Source organism: Mytilus californianus, unplaced genomic scaffold, assembly GCF_021869535.1.
Source record: "Mytilus californianus isolate M0D057914Y unplaced genomic scaffold, xbMytCali1.0.p SCAF_18, whole genome shotgun sequence".
NCBI classification, from domain to species: domain Eukaryota; kingdom Metazoa; phylum Mollusca; class Bivalvia; order Mytilida; family Mytilidae; genus Mytilus; species Mytilus californianus.
The window spans coordinates 9,396,313-9,414,985 of record NW_026262666.1 but is presented as its reverse complement, the minus strand read 5'-3'; the positions used below and the strand labels follow the sequence as shown (position 1 = coordinate 9,414,985).

Sequence of the window (18,673 nt, the reverse complement as noted above, 5' to 3'; positions counted from 1 at the left end):
CAGATCTATTAGACATCTTATTCCTGTAAGCTGATACTTTCAATATTTTGAGTAAACTTGAAATTTTATCACACGTTTCTCCAGTGCTACCAAACAGATCAACACCATATGTGGTCTGCAGATTGACTATGATGAGTTGTATTATGTGAATGCTTTTTAGATCTACCAAACACCATTGTTCTGATTGCTTATTCTTTGAATCTTTCAATATGTAAAATTAACTATGTTTTCATAACAAGTTTCTTATATACAAACGAACAGAACAACTTCATATTTGGTCATTAGCTGAACAGTGAAAAGTTGTAAGTTATTTAGGATCTGTCAAGACACCTGTTTTCTGATAGGGTGAAACCTGTCTAAACCGAATCTTGCATAAACTGAAAACCTGACTAAACAAACATGTTCTTAAGTCCAGTCATACCAAATTTTATGAATTGTGAACCTGATTAAACCGAAAAAAATCTTTTGTCCTGAAGAGGTTTGGTTAAGACACTTCACTGGACGTTTAGAAAACATCAATCAATCATTCATTTCTTTCCATACATCTATTAAAAAAACTTAGGGCATCCATATTTTTCCATAATTTTATGTTAAAAATTTATTTATTTTTTTGGCAAGAGAAGACATTTATTGATGTGTAAATTTTGATCAATTCACTCGCAATCAAATTATATTGTGTATTCATTATTATCGTGGGATATAAATCTTTGTGTATTTTGTGTGAACCTTGAGTAATAACTTTCAACCACTTAAAAATTTGTATTGGCCTGTATGCACACTTTGGAAAAAAAACAGGAAATCATATATCCATGAAAATACAATTTTTCCTCAATCCACGAAAATTCGTAACCATGTATAGTATATTGAATTAGCTGCAGATATTGATGAAACTTAATTTATAACAAAAGTTATCATTTTTCTGTTTAACAATCTATTTATAGCTATTCTTTGATTGCTATGGGAACATCAGACAGTCCAAACAAACGTAGTACAGATTCATTTGAACCAAGCAAAGCAGCAGTAGCAGAAATGAAAGAGTTAGAACTCAAAAGAGGAAAACGTCTAGATATGAAAAGACACACAGAAGGATTCAAGAAGTCTGATAAAAACGCTGTAAAGAAAGAAAAAGATGTGAAGAATGAAAAAAAGGAAAAAGAACAGAAATATCTAAAGGATATTATGCATGACGTGTCTTCATACCTACAAGAGAAAGGCTTCGAAGAGAACCATATCATTGATATATTGAATCATGGGATGTCTTACAGTTCAAAGGTCAGAAAAGATCAGGAGAATACCAGACGAGGACTAAGTCGGAGAACATTTGGGGAGGAAGACATTGATCATGATAAGTTTATTGACGGGATGTCAAAAGCTGTTAACAATATTTTTGACGAACGAGAAAAAGAAAGAAGAAAGCAGGCTGTGAGGGAAAAATTAGCTGAGAGAGCAAAAGAAAGGAGAGAACATGCTGAGAAAAAACGGAAGGAACAAGAGAAAGAAAGGAGAGAGGAAATTGCTGAAAAAGAAAAAGAAATAAAGGAACAAGAAAAAAGGGAGAAAGACAAACGTGAAGAATTTGCTGAGAGATACTTAGATGAATTCTTGGAGAAGCCTGGAGATGCAACGGCAGACGAAATGGAAGAGGTTGTCCGTGATCTTCGAAAAATTCTTCAAAACAGGAAATAGCTAAACTGATGAAAACTTTAATACTCACATTCAACAGAATTAAGGGTAAAGGGTTTTATTATCACTTTAAATGATGAATAATATATCTTATATCTGGATGGAAGTAATATTGAATTTAAGTGCCTCTTTCTTTACTATTGTGATAATTTTGATTTTAACATTACTCTCAGATTCAATGAAGACATGACTGTTTAGCCCTTGAGCTGTTTCAGATCATTTAAGGTAGATTCATGGTATACCGCCATCTTGGATTGTACAATCGCAATACAAAATGGGTCTAGTTATTTGCCTAAATCTGCAAATTTGGAGACAGATTTGCAATTTAATGGTTAGACTGTTTATTTATATAAAGAAAACTTGGTGAATTATTGTATTATACAAAATATTCAAACAAATATCATTTGTTTTGTTTTTAGAATCATTTTTCTCAAATGAGCCATTTAAGGAGAGATAACTCTTTTTTTTATACTAGACTGATGGGGAAAGTTTTAATTTTTACTTGTAGCAAGAAAACAAGTTCGGTGACACCATTTTTTCTTTTTATTTTCTTAAAACATATTATAAAACCTATCTTCTCACAATTTATTTCAAAATTCTATCTCATAGAATTTTTTTTATGCACACAAATGTGTTTTTTCATGAACAATCTAACCAAATTAAGGCAATTTTCAACTACTCATAACATGATAAATAGCACGGTGATCCATACTTTTAATTATATTTTTGAAAAAAGCATAGTAAAATCTTCATTCTGGCTAAGTATAAGAAAATTCTATCTAAAAAAATATATACTTATGATCTACCTTAAAAGATTTTGTTCACATTTTGTTCCAATTTCTATTCATTTTGACATATGATCATTTTAAACTACAGCAAAGCAGGGGAGATAATTCACACATTTGCTATTCATAAACTAAAATTAAATGTTGAAGAAGAAAAGAATAATGTCATTCATAAGCTGGTTCATCATTATTATCTCTTGACTATATAAGATTTATCTCAGAATTCCAATATATAAGTGAAAACAATATATTTGTCATGTATTGGCAATAGAACTTCTATGGTTGTGAAAAAAGTCAGAAAAGTTTATTGGTTTGAAGAATTCTTGCACTCATTTATTAAATGGTTGTACAAATTTTGATCTATCACAACATGGTGTCAAATTATAAGTTCATTCAAACATCATAAAAAAACATTGACGTTGTATTGTATGTCTTAAACATTCACATAGAATTGTGCAAGTTCTCATCACTCATAAGAACTTTATCTAATTTGGATGTACAACTTTTGAACTCTTACAAGCTTGTATTAAAATGTTCAAGACATGACAACCCCTTTTTGATAACATGTTGTATGATATTTAAACATTCACAAGTCAAAAAGGAGCTATGCAAGTTAACATCAATCATAAAGCCAAACATATAAACTTTTTGTTTACAGAAGACTTAAAAGTCTTAATCAAGACTAATTTTAATTCATATATCTACAACTTCTACTACATATTTATGATGTTTTTTGGAGATGCAATTATAAATTTTCAAATAAGATTTCTGCATCAATCCTGAAAAAGAAATTAGAAATTTCCTGATTTATGTGGATTCAGGGAAAAAATAAGCAGACAAATAGTAGTTTGTTTATGAAATATGGTGATATTTTATATTTTATAAATTATATAACAAATTTGACCACGTTGAACATCGCCTGAATGGAAACTTGCTTGTTTATATTTTCTATATTTTTTTTTATATTGCTAGAATTATACAAAACCATTGTTGTGAAACATTATCTTTGCTATTCATTGTGCAATTTGTTATTTGAACCAAAAAAATGACAGTTCGTCCCACTGGCAGTCCATCCCACTGACTGTCCACCCCACTAGCAGTCATTACTGCACCATAATATCTGTTCACAACTAAACTAGTACCAAAAATTTGTGACAAACATTAGGCTTGGACTTTCATCAACTGTCTTTCTCAAAATTTATCTAGATTGTCACAGACCATGCTTTATGAGCATTGATTCACATAGCAGAGTCTTTGACAGTCCACAGAACACCTTGTGTAAATTAGTCATTGATAGCCCAGGTAAAACTTGCAAAAGACCCTGGATGTCATTTAAAGTTGTGAACAGTTGTTATGTGACAGATGTGACAGAAAAGGACTGTCAGTGGAATGAAGTCATTTTCTGGTTCATAGTATCTTATATTATATTATGGAATCCTTCTTTGAAGTTACTTGTTTTTAAGTTAGATCTGCAATATTTTATTACTGTTTTTGTAATATTTTATACTTTTGATTTATATATGAAATCCACCCAAGCTACAATAAAACTTTTATTATATATATTTGATTAACAGATTTACATTTGAAATCCATCTGAGTTACTATAGAACTGTTTTATATGTTTATTACCGTAATTAAGAATCAGGAAATCCACCATTTTCATACACTTTTTTGCTATAAAGTGAACCATCAAATAAGAATAAATATAGATTCCTAAACTGCAACAAGTGTATTACAATATTTCTCCACTGGAGACAGTTAAATTTTATTATTTAAAGCGTGAGGCTTGCCGAGCTTTTTAAATAATTAAAATTTAACTGTCGAGAGTAGAGAAATATCGTAATACACGAGTTATGGTGTCGGAATCTGTTTTTCTGATGATTTTTATCCTTCGTTTTTGAAAGATTTTCAGAAACTTGTGTTCTTTATATGCGACGTCATCAGGCATGGTCGCCTTTTTTCATGACACCACAATAGGAAAATTCAGAAGAAAACAAAAAATTTTGACGTCATAATCAAATTTCGACTAATCATTTGCCGAGAACAGATATTTCACTAGTGAGGAGAAATATTTTTCTCACACCGATCAAGAAATGTGAAAATAGCACAAAAATTAGAGAAAATTAGTTTACTACCTTATGAAAGAGCTATATTACTAATTACTAGCCAATCAAATCATAGAAGAGGAGTCTGGTAAAGCATCTTTCAACAAGTTGACAGTTCTGCTGTATAGTCAGCTGTATTTTTTTGTTTTTTTGCTAGATTAAGTAAAATATTAGCTGTTTCTTAAATGTCTATAACAAGATGTCAAAATTTAGATAAAATAATCACTGCTGATTTCATTGTTTTCTGCTTGGTTTACTAAGCACTAAAACAAGATAACAGTTTTTTCATGTACAATTTGACTTGTCATGATTGTAATTGTCTTAACAAAAAATTTAAAAGTGTTAAGCACAGCATAGTTTGTTATTGAACTCATTTTGTTATAATTTTGACTTGAAATTTGAAATTTATTATTTCTTTTGATGTTTTGTGATTAAAAACAAATTCACATATTGTTTAATATACAAATCTCTTTTTGTATGAAAATAAAAACTATTTCTTAAATTTGAGTTATGAATTTTTATTTAAAGAGGTTTTATCATAAAAAAACACCATCTCTTATTCTTTTGCCCAACTGCAAGCAGATGATTCTCTGTATCTTATGTTGTCCAGGCCACTAGCTGTAAATTTGCAACTCAATAAAACTAGATGCTCTACAGGGCCTGTGTCGCTCACCTGCATCTTCAACAAATGCCACTAAAAAGTAAAAATCAGCATTATGGGGAACAACTCTTTTAAGAGTTAACTGACAATTTCAGTAATGTTGAAATTTTGTATCGACTGCAAGACAGGGAATTGCTTTTTCGGCGACGGCTGCAATGACGGCATCAACAATTGTTAAATTTTCTGCTTAAGTTAGTTTGATAGGAACTACTTGTGATAGATCATTGATATATCAGTACATATCAGTTTGACGACAATTTTGAGGCCCGGTCCCGTATGCCATGGTCCGGTGACTGATTTAATTTACCATTTTCAATGCTAAGTTTTCGCTTAAGTTAATTTGATAGGAAGTACTTGTGATAGATCAATGATATTTTGTATGAAGTTGCATTACTATCAGTACATATCAGTTTGACAACTATGTTGAGGCCCTGCCCCCTAGGCCATATGGTTCAGTGACTTTCAATTAATTAGCAATTTTCAATGATAAGTTTTCTGCTTATAAGTTGCATTACTATCAGTACATATCAATGTTAAGTTTTATGATTAAGTTAGTTTGATAGGAACTACTTACAATAGACAATACTTTCAATAAAGTTGCATTACTATCAGTACAAATCAGTTTGACTACTATTTTAAGGCCCTGTCCCTTAGGTCATGGTCCAGTGACTTTCAATCAATTAACAATTTTCAATGTTAAGTTTTACGATTATAACCCACTAGTTGGTTCAGCGACTTTGAATAAATTAGCAATGTTGCTGTCCATCAGATTGTCTTTTTCTGGATTTTATGCCGACAGGCAAGACATATCAAGTTTATTGAAGATCTTATCCTGCTGGTATTTTTTTCCTTTTTTCCTTTTTATTTATCTAATTATTAGTTTTCAAGATGATAGGCAAAAAATGCATAAAAAAATGTAAAAAGGGCAATAACTCCAAAACCAGTTGACTGAAGATTTCGGTCATTATGGCTCATTTGTAGATCTTGTCTTGCTGATCATTTGTGCTATTTAAAGTTTCTATCTATCTATTACAGTTTTCAAAATAAAGGCAATAATGGGAAAAATCGTTAAAGGGCAATAACTTCAATAAGGAGTCGACAAACAATATTGTCAGGTTGACTAATTTGTAGAACTTTGTCTTGTTGATCATTTTTGCTTCGTATTGTTTCTATCTATTGGGATATCATAGTGTTTAAGATATAAGGCAAAAAAAATGGTAAAAATCGTTATTAAAGGGCAATAACTCTAATAAGGAGTCATCTGACGATTTTGGGTATGTGATTTATTTGTAGATCTTGTCTTGTTGATCATTTTTGCTTTATAAAGTTTCTGTCAATATTATAATTTTCAAAATAATAGGGAAAAAAATTTAAAAATGGTTAAATTCGTCATTTAAGGGAAATTGACTGTTTTGGCATAAATAAACAGTAGGTAGAACTCAACATTCTGGAATTGTTTGCTCCTGTTAAAATTTCTCTATTTATAGTGGTTTTCAAAATAATAGGCAAAACTTACATTTTATCCCTATGTTTTATTTTAAGCCATGTTGGCCATCTTGGTTGGCAGGCAGAGTCATCGGACACATTTATTTTTAACAAGATATCCCAAAGATGATTGTGGCCAAGTTTAGTTAAATTTGGTCCAGTAGTTTCAGAGTAGAAGATTTTTGTGAACGTTAACAGTCGAGGACGGATGCAACAGATGCGAAAACCTAACGGCCTTTTGGTCAGGTGAGCTAAAATAGTTGACAGAATACAACCAAACTTGCAGATTCTCCTAAAAAACATTGAGTTGAGCACCTGCTATTTTAACTTTTGATCATGATGATTTTTGAGCTTCCCTGTACCAATTCATGGTCTTTGCCATTTTTGCTTATAATATTGGGAAACAACACACGAACATGTCTTCCTTGGAAGACTCACACATGTTCAGTACTATACATGATTACAAGATACCAATGCAAATTTTATGCACCATGTGTACTTTAAAAAAAATTAATTACCCAAATACTAAAAATTGTTATATGTCAAAGATTGGATAACAAAAAATAGTAAATTTATTAAAATGTCTTGTCTATCCCTATCAATTTTCTGCAGGTCTGTGATATTTTGACCTTTGACAAAGAGTTCAATGATGATACAGCTTGTGATCACTAGAGGACATGACCAAAGGAGTGCAGGAGAATCTCCTTTCAAGATCAAGGTCACAAACTAATGTTTACTTCTTAGACTGTATGTCCATGTTTGTATCTTTTCTATGGTTTGATTTTTTTCATCTCATAGAAAAAAATAATGATGAAATTGTGAATTTCCTCAACCAAATGGTATGCTACAAAACATTGATATTGCTGGAAATTTGGAAGGCACCTGGAAAAAGAGGGTGTGTTAGATAAGACAGAAATTTATTTTGCTATGCAACTTCTACGGACATGTCACTGTACAGATTTGAAGGACAAATACATGGAAACTTCAAAGTCGCCAACTTTTATCATTTACCTAAACTGAGGTAAAAATTCCAAAACCGAAAGTCAAAATTGGAGTGAGGTCATGTGCCCCTGAAAGGTGAGCAGTTAAAGGGAAACCATTGTATTCAAGGTGACATATATTTGTAAAATATGAATTTTTTTGTGTAATACAAAGTCTTATAAAGCATGCTATCATTTTGATGCAAATGATACCTTTGAAAATAAGATCGCGTACATTCTATTTATAGTATGGCTCTGGGCCCGTATGCATAAAGCTACTTAAGTTAAGTTATCCAATCGTCATACTAATTTATCGGTAGGACATGTAGAAAACCCGTCCGTTCGGAACAAATCTTATTCCCTGGTCTCTATATGGTTCCGTATGTCGTTTGTTGATGTATCTGATTTTACTTATGAAAATAAAGGAATGTGTGTATTGCGATAATCTCAGCCATACTCTACAGGGGGTTACACTATAAATTAAGAATAATATAATCTATTTTTTTATGGGAAATATTTGCATGAAATTATTATTCGATTGATTTATATGCTAGTTTACTTATTATATATTTAACAAATTATACAAAGTTTCACATCATTAACTTGTTATGAAATAGACAAAAACCAGACTAATTAATTCCTACCCCTCCTCTTTTATATATATAGCAGTAAAATTGAGAATGGAAATGGAGAATGTGTCAAAGAGACAACAACCCGACCATAGAACAGACAACAGCAGAAGGTCACCAACAGGTCTTCAATGTAGCGAGAAATTCCCGCACCCGGAGGCGTCCTTCAGCTGCCCCCTAAACAAATATATATACTAGTTCAGTGATAATGAACGCCATACTAAACTCCAAATTGTACATAAGAAACTAAAATTAAAAATAATACAGGCCTTTATCAACTAATCTTTATAGTTTCTATGCCCCCGCTGTAGCGGAGGGGCATTAAGTGTAACCTTTGTCCGTCCCGTCCGTCCGTCGCGTACGTCCCAAAAATTTCCGTTCTCTAACTTTAGTTTGCCTCCACCAAATCTTATGAAACTTATACACAATGCTTATTACCACAACAAACAGATCAAGTTTGAATTTGGGTGCATGGTGTCACTTTTACTTTTCTAAAGATATGCCCCTTTACAAATGGAAAAATTGCTGATTTTTTCGTTTCCGTACTCTAACTTAAGTTTCCCTCAACTAAATGTTATAAATCTTATACATATTTTTTTTATGCTTATAACCACAAAACACAGATCAACATGGTTTGAATTTTGGTGGCTTCACTTTTACTGTTCTAGAGTTATGCCCCTTTACAATGGACAAATTGCTGAAATTTTCATTTCCGTTCTCTAACTTAACCTCAACCAAATGTTATGAAACTTATACACAATGCTTATTACCAAAAACTCAGATAAGTACAAATATGGTTAGTGTCACTTTTACCGTTCTTGAGTTATTCACTTTACAACGTTATGTGCAAGCGGGGGATCATCTGTGTCCCATGGACACATTCCCCATTTTTTGTTTTGTTTTTAGTTTTGTGCTGCTACACCATTGTCTCGGGTAAGTGGAAGGTTGAGCGTCCACAAACATTTTTAGCTCTGCCACATTCTTGTCAGGAGTCTGTAATTCAAAGTTAAAATTAGGATGATATTATCCCGTTTGGTTGTTTATCCGGACATACCTTTCAGCTTTTTTTCGAACAATTCTTTGTTTAAAGCTAATTGATGTGTTAACTTGGCATTTCACTAACAAACTTAACATGAAGTACTTCAGACTTTATTTAGTTTGTGAGCGCAAATAAAAAACTCCGTCATGATATCTATAATAATCAATTACCAAAGAAAAGCTATCACACATGAAGCCAGTTACGATAAAAAAAAAACATCCCTACTACCACCATCACCACCATCCATAATCTGCCCCTGCAAAAAAAATGCTTAGAGACAATTAAAGTCAATATTTGGATCGAAGACTTTCAGCCTGGATATCATAAATGCAATTATTAAAGATGGTCACTTTTAGAGTCGGTCTTACCAAATATAGTGATAATCACTCACTCACTCATCCTCTTCGTGCCTGTCAGCACATAAGGCCGCAACAACAAAAAAATGTTTACTAGTCTGGTTTCCGTAACTAGAGTTTTTTTTATGAGACGAGATAGTTAGTCTTGTGCTCAACATTCTAACCTGGAGGCCAGCGGATTTGTAGTTGAGATTCCATTCCCCTAGATCGGTTGCCAGCCAAGGCTTACGAGCCAAGATCTACCCGGATTGGTATCAGAGTTGTCTCTCTTAGATGGATTACCTTACTTATAGTGAGAATGGTATTTCACATTTGTATAACTATAACGTACTCAACTAAAAATTTCAAATAACGATTTTCTTAGAAATTGAAAATGAAAATTTTAAATTCAATTCATGAAATATACAAGGAAAATATACTTTTAAAATATTTCAATTTGATGTTTATCAATTAAGCAGAACCTTGATGAACAGTCTGTCAGGCTATATGAATAACTGCTCATCAAATTGCATTTTCCATACCGGCCTTAGTTCAAGACAGAGGACTATGGTAATTAAGATAGAGAGCTGATACATGGGAAAATTGAGAACTTACTTGAAATGATCTTTTTATCGTATATTTGAACTACCACCAAAAGTAGAAAGGAGTATTTCGTATATTTATAAATTGATAAACATGTTTGCAATATTACCTTATCAATTTTAGTTAACATGGCAGTACAATTGTCTAATTTAACAAGAATGCCTATTCTGACATGTTTCGCCTGCTTTACAGATCATGATTCAATTGTTTGTTGAAAGTCAAGACCAAGGCTTTGCTACATATATCACATAAACTTAATATTATCAAGATCAATGAAAATAAGATCAAAGTCAAATTAACCTTTCCAAACAGACATGTGTAAACCTTACAAACATTCAATTCACATATATAATTGATCTATTGCTTATAGTATCTGAGAAACAGACATAACCACAAAAAATTAAGATTAACCATTTAGTCAAATTAATCTTCAACTGGTAAGAGGTTTTTGAGGACAAGCTTGTATTACAGTTATTTTCTATGTGGTATTAGTATGTGAATCTAAGCAAAGAATTATTTTAGTCTTCAACTGATAAGAGGTTCAGTGATTACATGATTTGGCTAGGATCATGAAAACACGATTTCTATCAAGTTTTTCTTTTATTTACCTGTACACTTTATTGTGGAAGCTCGTGTCATCATGAATCGTTACATTTCATTTTGAGGTTAATTTCAGAATGACGCGAGATTGCTGTTAGCCAGTCAAAATAACGTATTATAATGAAACATACATGTAATGTAATTAAATAATTATAAATAAATATGTATGGTTTACTTTTATAAATGTTTACTTGGATGGAGAGTTGCCTCATTGGCACTCATACCACATCTTCTTATATCTATGTACATTGAAGTATACTTTTAGAACCAATAAATCATTTCACTTCACAGCATTTTTACTTTTCCTATATAATTACTAATTATAAGATATATTGCTACTGAATGAAAAAGTTCTTGTAAGTGTGTTTAAGTTAAGTTCAGGATAGCATAACATATGCATAGCAAATCAAATTAATCAAGGTAATAAACACAAAAGTCGTTTTCATGACAACTTTTAATATCATCCGAGGGCTACCTTTTTCAGTCGGAGTTGTGTCCTTTAGAACATCCGATTGACACATTTTTATTCTGGGCGACGTGCCATCCAGTATATTGGTTCTTTTTCTACTAATCACCACGCAGTTAAGATATAGGGCTGGCAGAATCCTCGCGGACAGTACTGTTCACCAGCAGAGATTCCGATCCAGTGGCGATATCATAATGCGACAGTAGTGTTCAAATATTGTGTCTTCTTCACATTTACCAGTAGTTTTGCTCATACTATGTCGTATGAATACAATAGACATTTTCGGTTAATGATATATCAATTCTAACCTGTTTATGACATCACAACTTTTGAAAAAGGGACAAAAAATAACTATCCTATTGTTTATAGTATCCTAAAAACAGACCTACCCAAGCAAACATAATGTTGACAAACAAACCATGAAAATGATGCCAAGGTCAAAGTAAGCCTACGAGACGGACATGTTCACCTTTCAAACATCCTATGCACCAAACATAGCCGACTACAAGGTATTGGTTTTTCTAATTGTGTAAGGCCTCGCATCTTCTTATTTTTATATATTTAACCTATTGCAAAAAGTATCCAAGAAATAGACTTAACCATGAAAACTTAACGTTGACCAATGAACCATGGAAGTGACAGGGACAGTACTGTCCAATCAGCAGAGATTTCGACCAGGTGGTAATAAATTAAGGCGACAGTTGTTTACCGATGTTCAAATTTCGTGCCTTTCTTCACATCTATATATTAGGGAGCTACCATTTGATTTTTATGGGGGGGGCAAGGATGAAAAATTTTGTCCTGCCTTTTTTTTTAGTTGTAATCTCTGTCCTGCCTTTTTATTTTTCACTCTGTTCGGTCCTGCCTTTTTTTTTATTAGTTTATCCTGACCTTTTTTACATAAATTGTCATCCTGCCTTTTTTTTTGCCAAGTTGCTCATCCTGCCTTTTTTTTTACTCAAAACTCCTGTCCTGCCAATTTGAAATTCAAATTTCATCCTAGCCCCCCCCCCCCCTAAAATCAAATGGTAGCTCCCTTAGTTATAATTACCTTTGAACTAACGAGTACTCTTAAATCGGTGCTTTGTGTCTACAGTGTATTTATTTTATATTAGTTGGGGTTTTTTTGTGTGTGTTTCTTACCGATCTATTGAGTTAAGCCATTTGTGACTGATTTTTACAGTTTTTTCTGACGTTGTGCTGTTACACAACTGTCCAAGGTTGGTGTAGAATGGTGTAAGTTGAGCACCCACAAACATATTTAACCCCGCTACATCCTTTATGTGCCTGTCCCAAGTCAGTAGTCTGTAATTCAGTGTTTTTCGTTGGTTCATGTCTGTCATGTTTATCGTGATTGTTATGAATTAGGCCGTTAGTTTTCTCCTTTGAATTATTTCACATTTTTCATGTCGAGGCCTTTTATAGCATGGCTATACGGTATATGTTTTTCTCATTGTTGAAGACCGTACGGAGGCCTATAAATGTTTATATCTTCATCATTTGAACTCTGGTGGATAGTTGCCTCATTGTCAATCATACCACATCTCGTTATTTTTATATTGACCAACTTGAATGAACAATGAACAATAAAAAAGGGTCATGTTTAACTTGTACCTGCCAGACAGACATGTATAGCTTACAATCATTATGCACCATATATCGCATATCCATAAACTGATATTTGAGTGGCAGTAAATAGATTTGCAATCAGATTTTTGAAAGAACCATTTAATTAGATAAGAAAACGTGTGTTAAATAAGATTGCGTGGAAGTGTAGTTTGGGGAGTCGAAAAGACAAAACTGTCAACCGAAGTAAAAAGTAAAATTATAACAAAAATACCGAACTCCAAGGAAAATTCGAAACGGAAAGTCCCTTATCAAATGGCAAAATCAAAAGGTCAAACACATCAAACGAATGGAAAACAACTGTCATATTCTTGACTTGGTATAGGCATTTCCTTATGTAGAAAATGGTGAATTAAACCTGGTTTTATAGCTAGCTAAACCTCTCTCTGACTTGTATGAAAAACATATATAGAATTCCATTATATTGACAACAATGTGTGAGCAAAACAAACAGACATAATAGGTAAAAAACCAAATCAAAGGCATATAAGTTTTTCTAAATCATCCAAAGAAGTTTTACACTCCATAAATAATTTTAAAATACCATTGTCTGCATATGATTTATTACAGAAGTTAATGATAAGTTCTTTGATAGTAGAGGATCGCCTCTGTGGTCTCATGGTAGCGTGTTCGCCTTAAGTGCGGGAGGTCGTGTGTTCGAACCCCGGACATGTCGAACCAAAGACTGTAAAATTGGTATTTACTGCTTTTTCGCTAAGCACGTGGCATTACGGAGTAGGGGCAAAGACTGGTCCGCTTGGAGTCAAACTAATGTGTCCGGATACGGTAACATGTCTCCCTGCGGACTGTGAACCTCGTGAACGAGCACGTTAGAAATCCGGCTCATCATGTCGGTCTAGTACAAAGCAGGGTTAATACTCATATTACATTAACATGTTTTCGTCCTGAATATGCATATTAATTTGCCGCTGGACGTTACGCAGTCATTCATTATCATCTTTGGTAGTAGAAAGAGAGCAATATAAAAGCACTAAAAGATTGATTGTAGCCGTGACTTTCATGAGTCCAAGATGAAACAATATTCTACCGATTTTCGCGTAGGTTCTGGTAGCCAATACATACTAGGGACTTCCAAAAGAGGGACGAAAGATACCAGAGGGACAGTCAAACTCACAGATCGAAAACAAACTGACAACGCCATGGCCAAAAATAAAAAGACAAACAGACAAATAATAGTACAGATAACACAACATAGAAAACTAAAGACTAAGCAACACAAACCCCACCAAAAACTGACTAGAGTGATATCTCAGGTGCTCCGGAAGGGTAAGCAGGTCCTGCTCCACATGTGGCACCCGTCGTGTTGCTTATGCCAAATTTTGAAATGAGTCGTTAAACTGACTTTTGGTAATAATATAAGTGTTTACTATTTGACTCTGCCGAACGCACGGAGTTTGCACGAATTCCATTTTGCTGCATGTAGATTTCATAAAAAGCAAAGCGTAGACAGGCCAACTTGAGAACAATATTAATTGTGAGTTTAGGTTGAATTGAGTATAATAGGCTTGAAAATAAAGAAAAATAAGAATTTAGATTTAAAATCCCAAAAATTATAACACTTCATTACCCAATTTTCACGCAGAAAAGTCATGTCAAATTTTTCATTTTTGTGTTCAAAAGATCAGAGTTTTATGCCTTTATTTTTTTTTCTCCGATTAAGGTAAAACTCGGTAGGAATATTGGTTTTGTTATAATTATTGGCATGTTAAAGAAAAATGAACGGTTTGAAAAATGTTCTTGCCGAAAACATGAGTATTGTCACCACCGCAATGACTTCAAAAAGTGTAGCCATCTTGTCACACCGGAAAAACGGTGAAAAATTATTTCTATTTAGGTTTCCATCGGATGTATTTCAAAAAAGCATGGTTTTATCATAGAAAATAGATATTGGTACTAAAAGTACATCAGTTTTTTTCTATTTTAGATAAAATAATTGATAACGTTTTTCGTTAGGAAACAAGATTTTCAGTTCGTATAAAAAAGTATTGCCGTTTTTGGCACAACTTCCGCAAAACGTAATTAATGTCATGCTGGTGTACTAAAATCTATATTGTGATTCTTTGTTTCTAGAAAAATCGAATAAAAGTATGAAATATAAGTTGTAGAATATAATAAGCCACGTATAAGAACAACAAATTATAGTTCAGCAAATGAGATTTAAAAAAAGAATAGAAAAAAAAACCCATGGCTAATTAAATTATAACAAACAAAAAGACATACATAATACCATAAAAAGACGGAAATTTAAGACGCCCGACTCTAAAGTATTTGCTAGCCCAGATATATTGCAACAAAGAAAATATCACGAAATGATATATTTGGAAATGAATGGAAACTGAAACAAATGCAATGAAAGGAGTATTCCAAACTGAAGTCGGCAAAAAAATTGTAATTCTATATTTAATTTATATTTAAAAAAAAAACTTCTGCGTACATTTAATTTTTTAAATTAATATATCCATTGATTTATGCGAACCGCTCAGTGGCAAAAAGAACAAAAAATTATTATGAAACTGAAAAGCTGACAATTTCTGTAAATGCAATATTCATTAAACAAATATTTATGCCACCACTTTTGAATTACATATGTAACTAGATACGCCCTCAGAGGTCCAACCCTGAAAAGTTGGGGCAAAAATGGACACAATATTCAAGCTTGATACAAGTCTGAATTTGGATTGTAATTAAATATTTGACATATTATAGGTTTCTGAATAAATGAAGTCAAAGAACTTGAAATTAGTTATATGAATTGAATTTATATTCAATTAAAGATTTCTTTCTGTTGTGCAATACACTGTGCTGTTGCGCAATACTAGTAAATCTGTTGTCAGACTATAAACAAATAAAGTTCAATAACTTCTCAATGTTATATTAGAAATTTATAAAAAAAAACTAAAGGGAGGTTATCTTAAATAGATATAAATCAGTCATCAAAGTTTAATGAAAACTGCTCTAAGCACTTTAAGGATATTGTCCAAAAACTTGAAAATCACCCCTTTTTTATGAATAAAATCTTGTAACTCGGAAACATAAAATCTAAAATTTATAAAAATCAAAAGGGAGCTTACAACAATAGATATAAACAATTTACCAAAGTTTCATAAAAAATGCTGAAAGCATTTTTGAGTAATTGTCCGAAAACTGGAAAATCCCCCTTTTTGTAACGAATAAAACCCCATAAATCAGAAACGTATAGTCTAAAATTTATAAAAATCAAAAGGGAGCTCATGTCGATAGCATTAAACAATTTACCAAAGTTTCTTGCAAATTGTTGAAATTGTTTTTGAGTTATTGTCCGAAAACTGGAAAATCCCCCCTTTTTTAATGAATAAAACTCCAAAATTCGGAAACGGTAAATCCGAAATTTATAAAAAACGAAAGGGAGCTCACGTCAATAGATATAAACAATTCACCAAAGTTTCATGCATATTGGTAAAAGCATTTTTGAGTTAATGTCCGACATGTTGACGACGGATGGACGGACAGACGGACGGTCAACGGTATACCATAATACGTCCCGTAAACGGGCGTATAAAAACTGTGCGTTTCCCCCCGACGAACCGAAATCAGGTAAACATATTCATTACGGCTAATCAAAGATAAGCTTGAACACTTGAAACTAGAAATTGATAGTAAATACATCTCATTTCTGGTATATTTGTGTTAATATATCACAACGCGGAAATTATTGAAATTAAAAGAAAATAAAAAGTAAATGGATTTCCGTACTTTGATCTATGATGGTTTACTTTTACAAATTATGACTTGGATGGAGAGTTGTCTCATTGGCACTCGTACCACATCTTCTTATATCTATTGTGACTTGGATGGAGAGTTGTCTCATTGGCCCTCGTACCACATCTTCTTATATCTATTGTGACTTGGAAGGAGAGTTGTCTCATTGGCACTCGTACCACATCTTCTTATATTTATTGTGACTTGGATGGAGAGTTGTCTCATTGGCACTCATACCACATCTTCTTATATCTATTGTGACTTGGATGGAGAGTTGTCTCATTGGCACTCGTACCACATCTTCTTATATCTATTGTGACTTGGGTGGAGAGTTGTCTCATTGGCACTCGTACCACATCTTCTTATATCTATTGTGACTTGGGTGGAGAGTTGTCTCATTGGCACTCGTACCACATCTTCTTATATCTATTGTGACTTGGGTGGAGAGTTGTCTCATTGGCACTCGTACCACATCTTCTTATATCTATTGTGACTTGGGTGGAGAGTTGTCTCATTGGCACTCGTACCACATCTTCTTATATCTATTGTGACTTGGATGGAGAGTTGTCTCATTGGCACTCGTACCACATCTTTTTATATCTATGATGACATGGATGGAGAGTTGTCTCATTGGCACGCGTACCACATCTTCTTATATTTATTTAGAAAAAAGGAGATGGCAAAAAAATTGTCCCTTCCCTAAGTACCTATGGTGGTGGGTGGTGTTTTAACCAACAACATTCATGTAGAACAACAAACACAATACTAACTCTGGAGGGGCATCATATATATATATATATATATATATATATATATATATATATTGTAAAATCGTATGGATAAGAGCAAGAAAACATTATATTGGGACTGGTCATTTGTAACCTGAATGGGGGAAGGGGACTTGAACATTTTTGGGAATGAAAAAGGGGCTATACTGACAAATCTTCAATACTTCAGATAGAGGGAGGGGGAGCACTGAAAATTTTTACAAGATTTGAGAAGTTCAAACATGCAAAAATTATAGATAATTTGATGAATACTCTAAATCAGTATCTGATTATTAAGTAGAAGTGTCTAACACTTGATTCAGACGTCATATCTATATCTCTGTGTCTTATTATTTGGCTTCAAACTTCATTTCAATGTTGTATTCACTGTCTTCACGTAAGACACGAAGAATGACAATAATAGGCAATAATAGTTTGACGTTTTGTAGGTTTTGTAGAAGGTTTTTCTTAATATAATACCCCTTTCCATATAATAAAAACATGCACTGATAATCTTTTAATAGTTATAAAACTCGTGATTGAGCATATATTTCAATGGTTCAAGATATCTAGGAGTCAATTGTGGAATTTTTAATATGAATAATTTTCCGATATGACCTGGAGATGTGGCAATTTGTTAAGATAAAAATCCAAAGTTTCAACATGTTCTTCCAGGAACATATCAAGGATAATTTACTAACTTCTTAGTTTATAAAAGATAGGAACAATGTGCTGAAATTGAGCGAAGGTGTTAAACCGTGTGATAAATGTTAATGGGACCATTACAGGCATTACAGACCGTACTGTGACCTATAATGGTTTACTTTTATAAATTTTTACTTGGATGGAGAGTTGTCTCATTGGCACTCATACCACATCTTCTTATATCTATATATAAATAAACATTCTATATGTGCCTGTCCTAAGTCAGTGGTGGATAGTTGTCTCATTGGCAATCATACCACATCTCTTTATCTTTACATATCTAAATAAAGTTCCATGAAGTCACAAAGTTATTCCCCACTTTAGGCTTTGTTTCCACTACTGATCGATACACTATTTTATTGAATAATGATATCATGAATATAAATAGAAATTGTATGCATTGTGGGGGGGGGGTGAAATTTTTATGTCTTTGGAAGGGGAGTCT

At 32.8% G+C, this 18,673-nt stretch overlaps 1 protein-coding gene across 2 annotated transcripts in view; it reads left to right on the top strand.

The window, feature by feature from the left end:
- LOC127726686 (PC3-like endoprotease variant B) overlaps positions 1-5,075 on the top strand; it is a 31,871-nt gene extending 26,796 nt beyond the window's left edge. For both annotated transcript variants that reach the window (XM_052234133.1, XM_052234132.1), the window contains exon 13: positions 942-5,075. In XM_052234133.1, the coding sequence (XP_052090093.1) occupies positions 942-1,686 (745 nt within the window). In that variant the 3' untranslated portion in view covers positions 1,687-5,075. The remainder of the gene's footprint in view (positions 1-941) is intronic.
- The last annotated feature ends 13,598 nt before the right edge of the window (positions 5,076-18,673 follow it).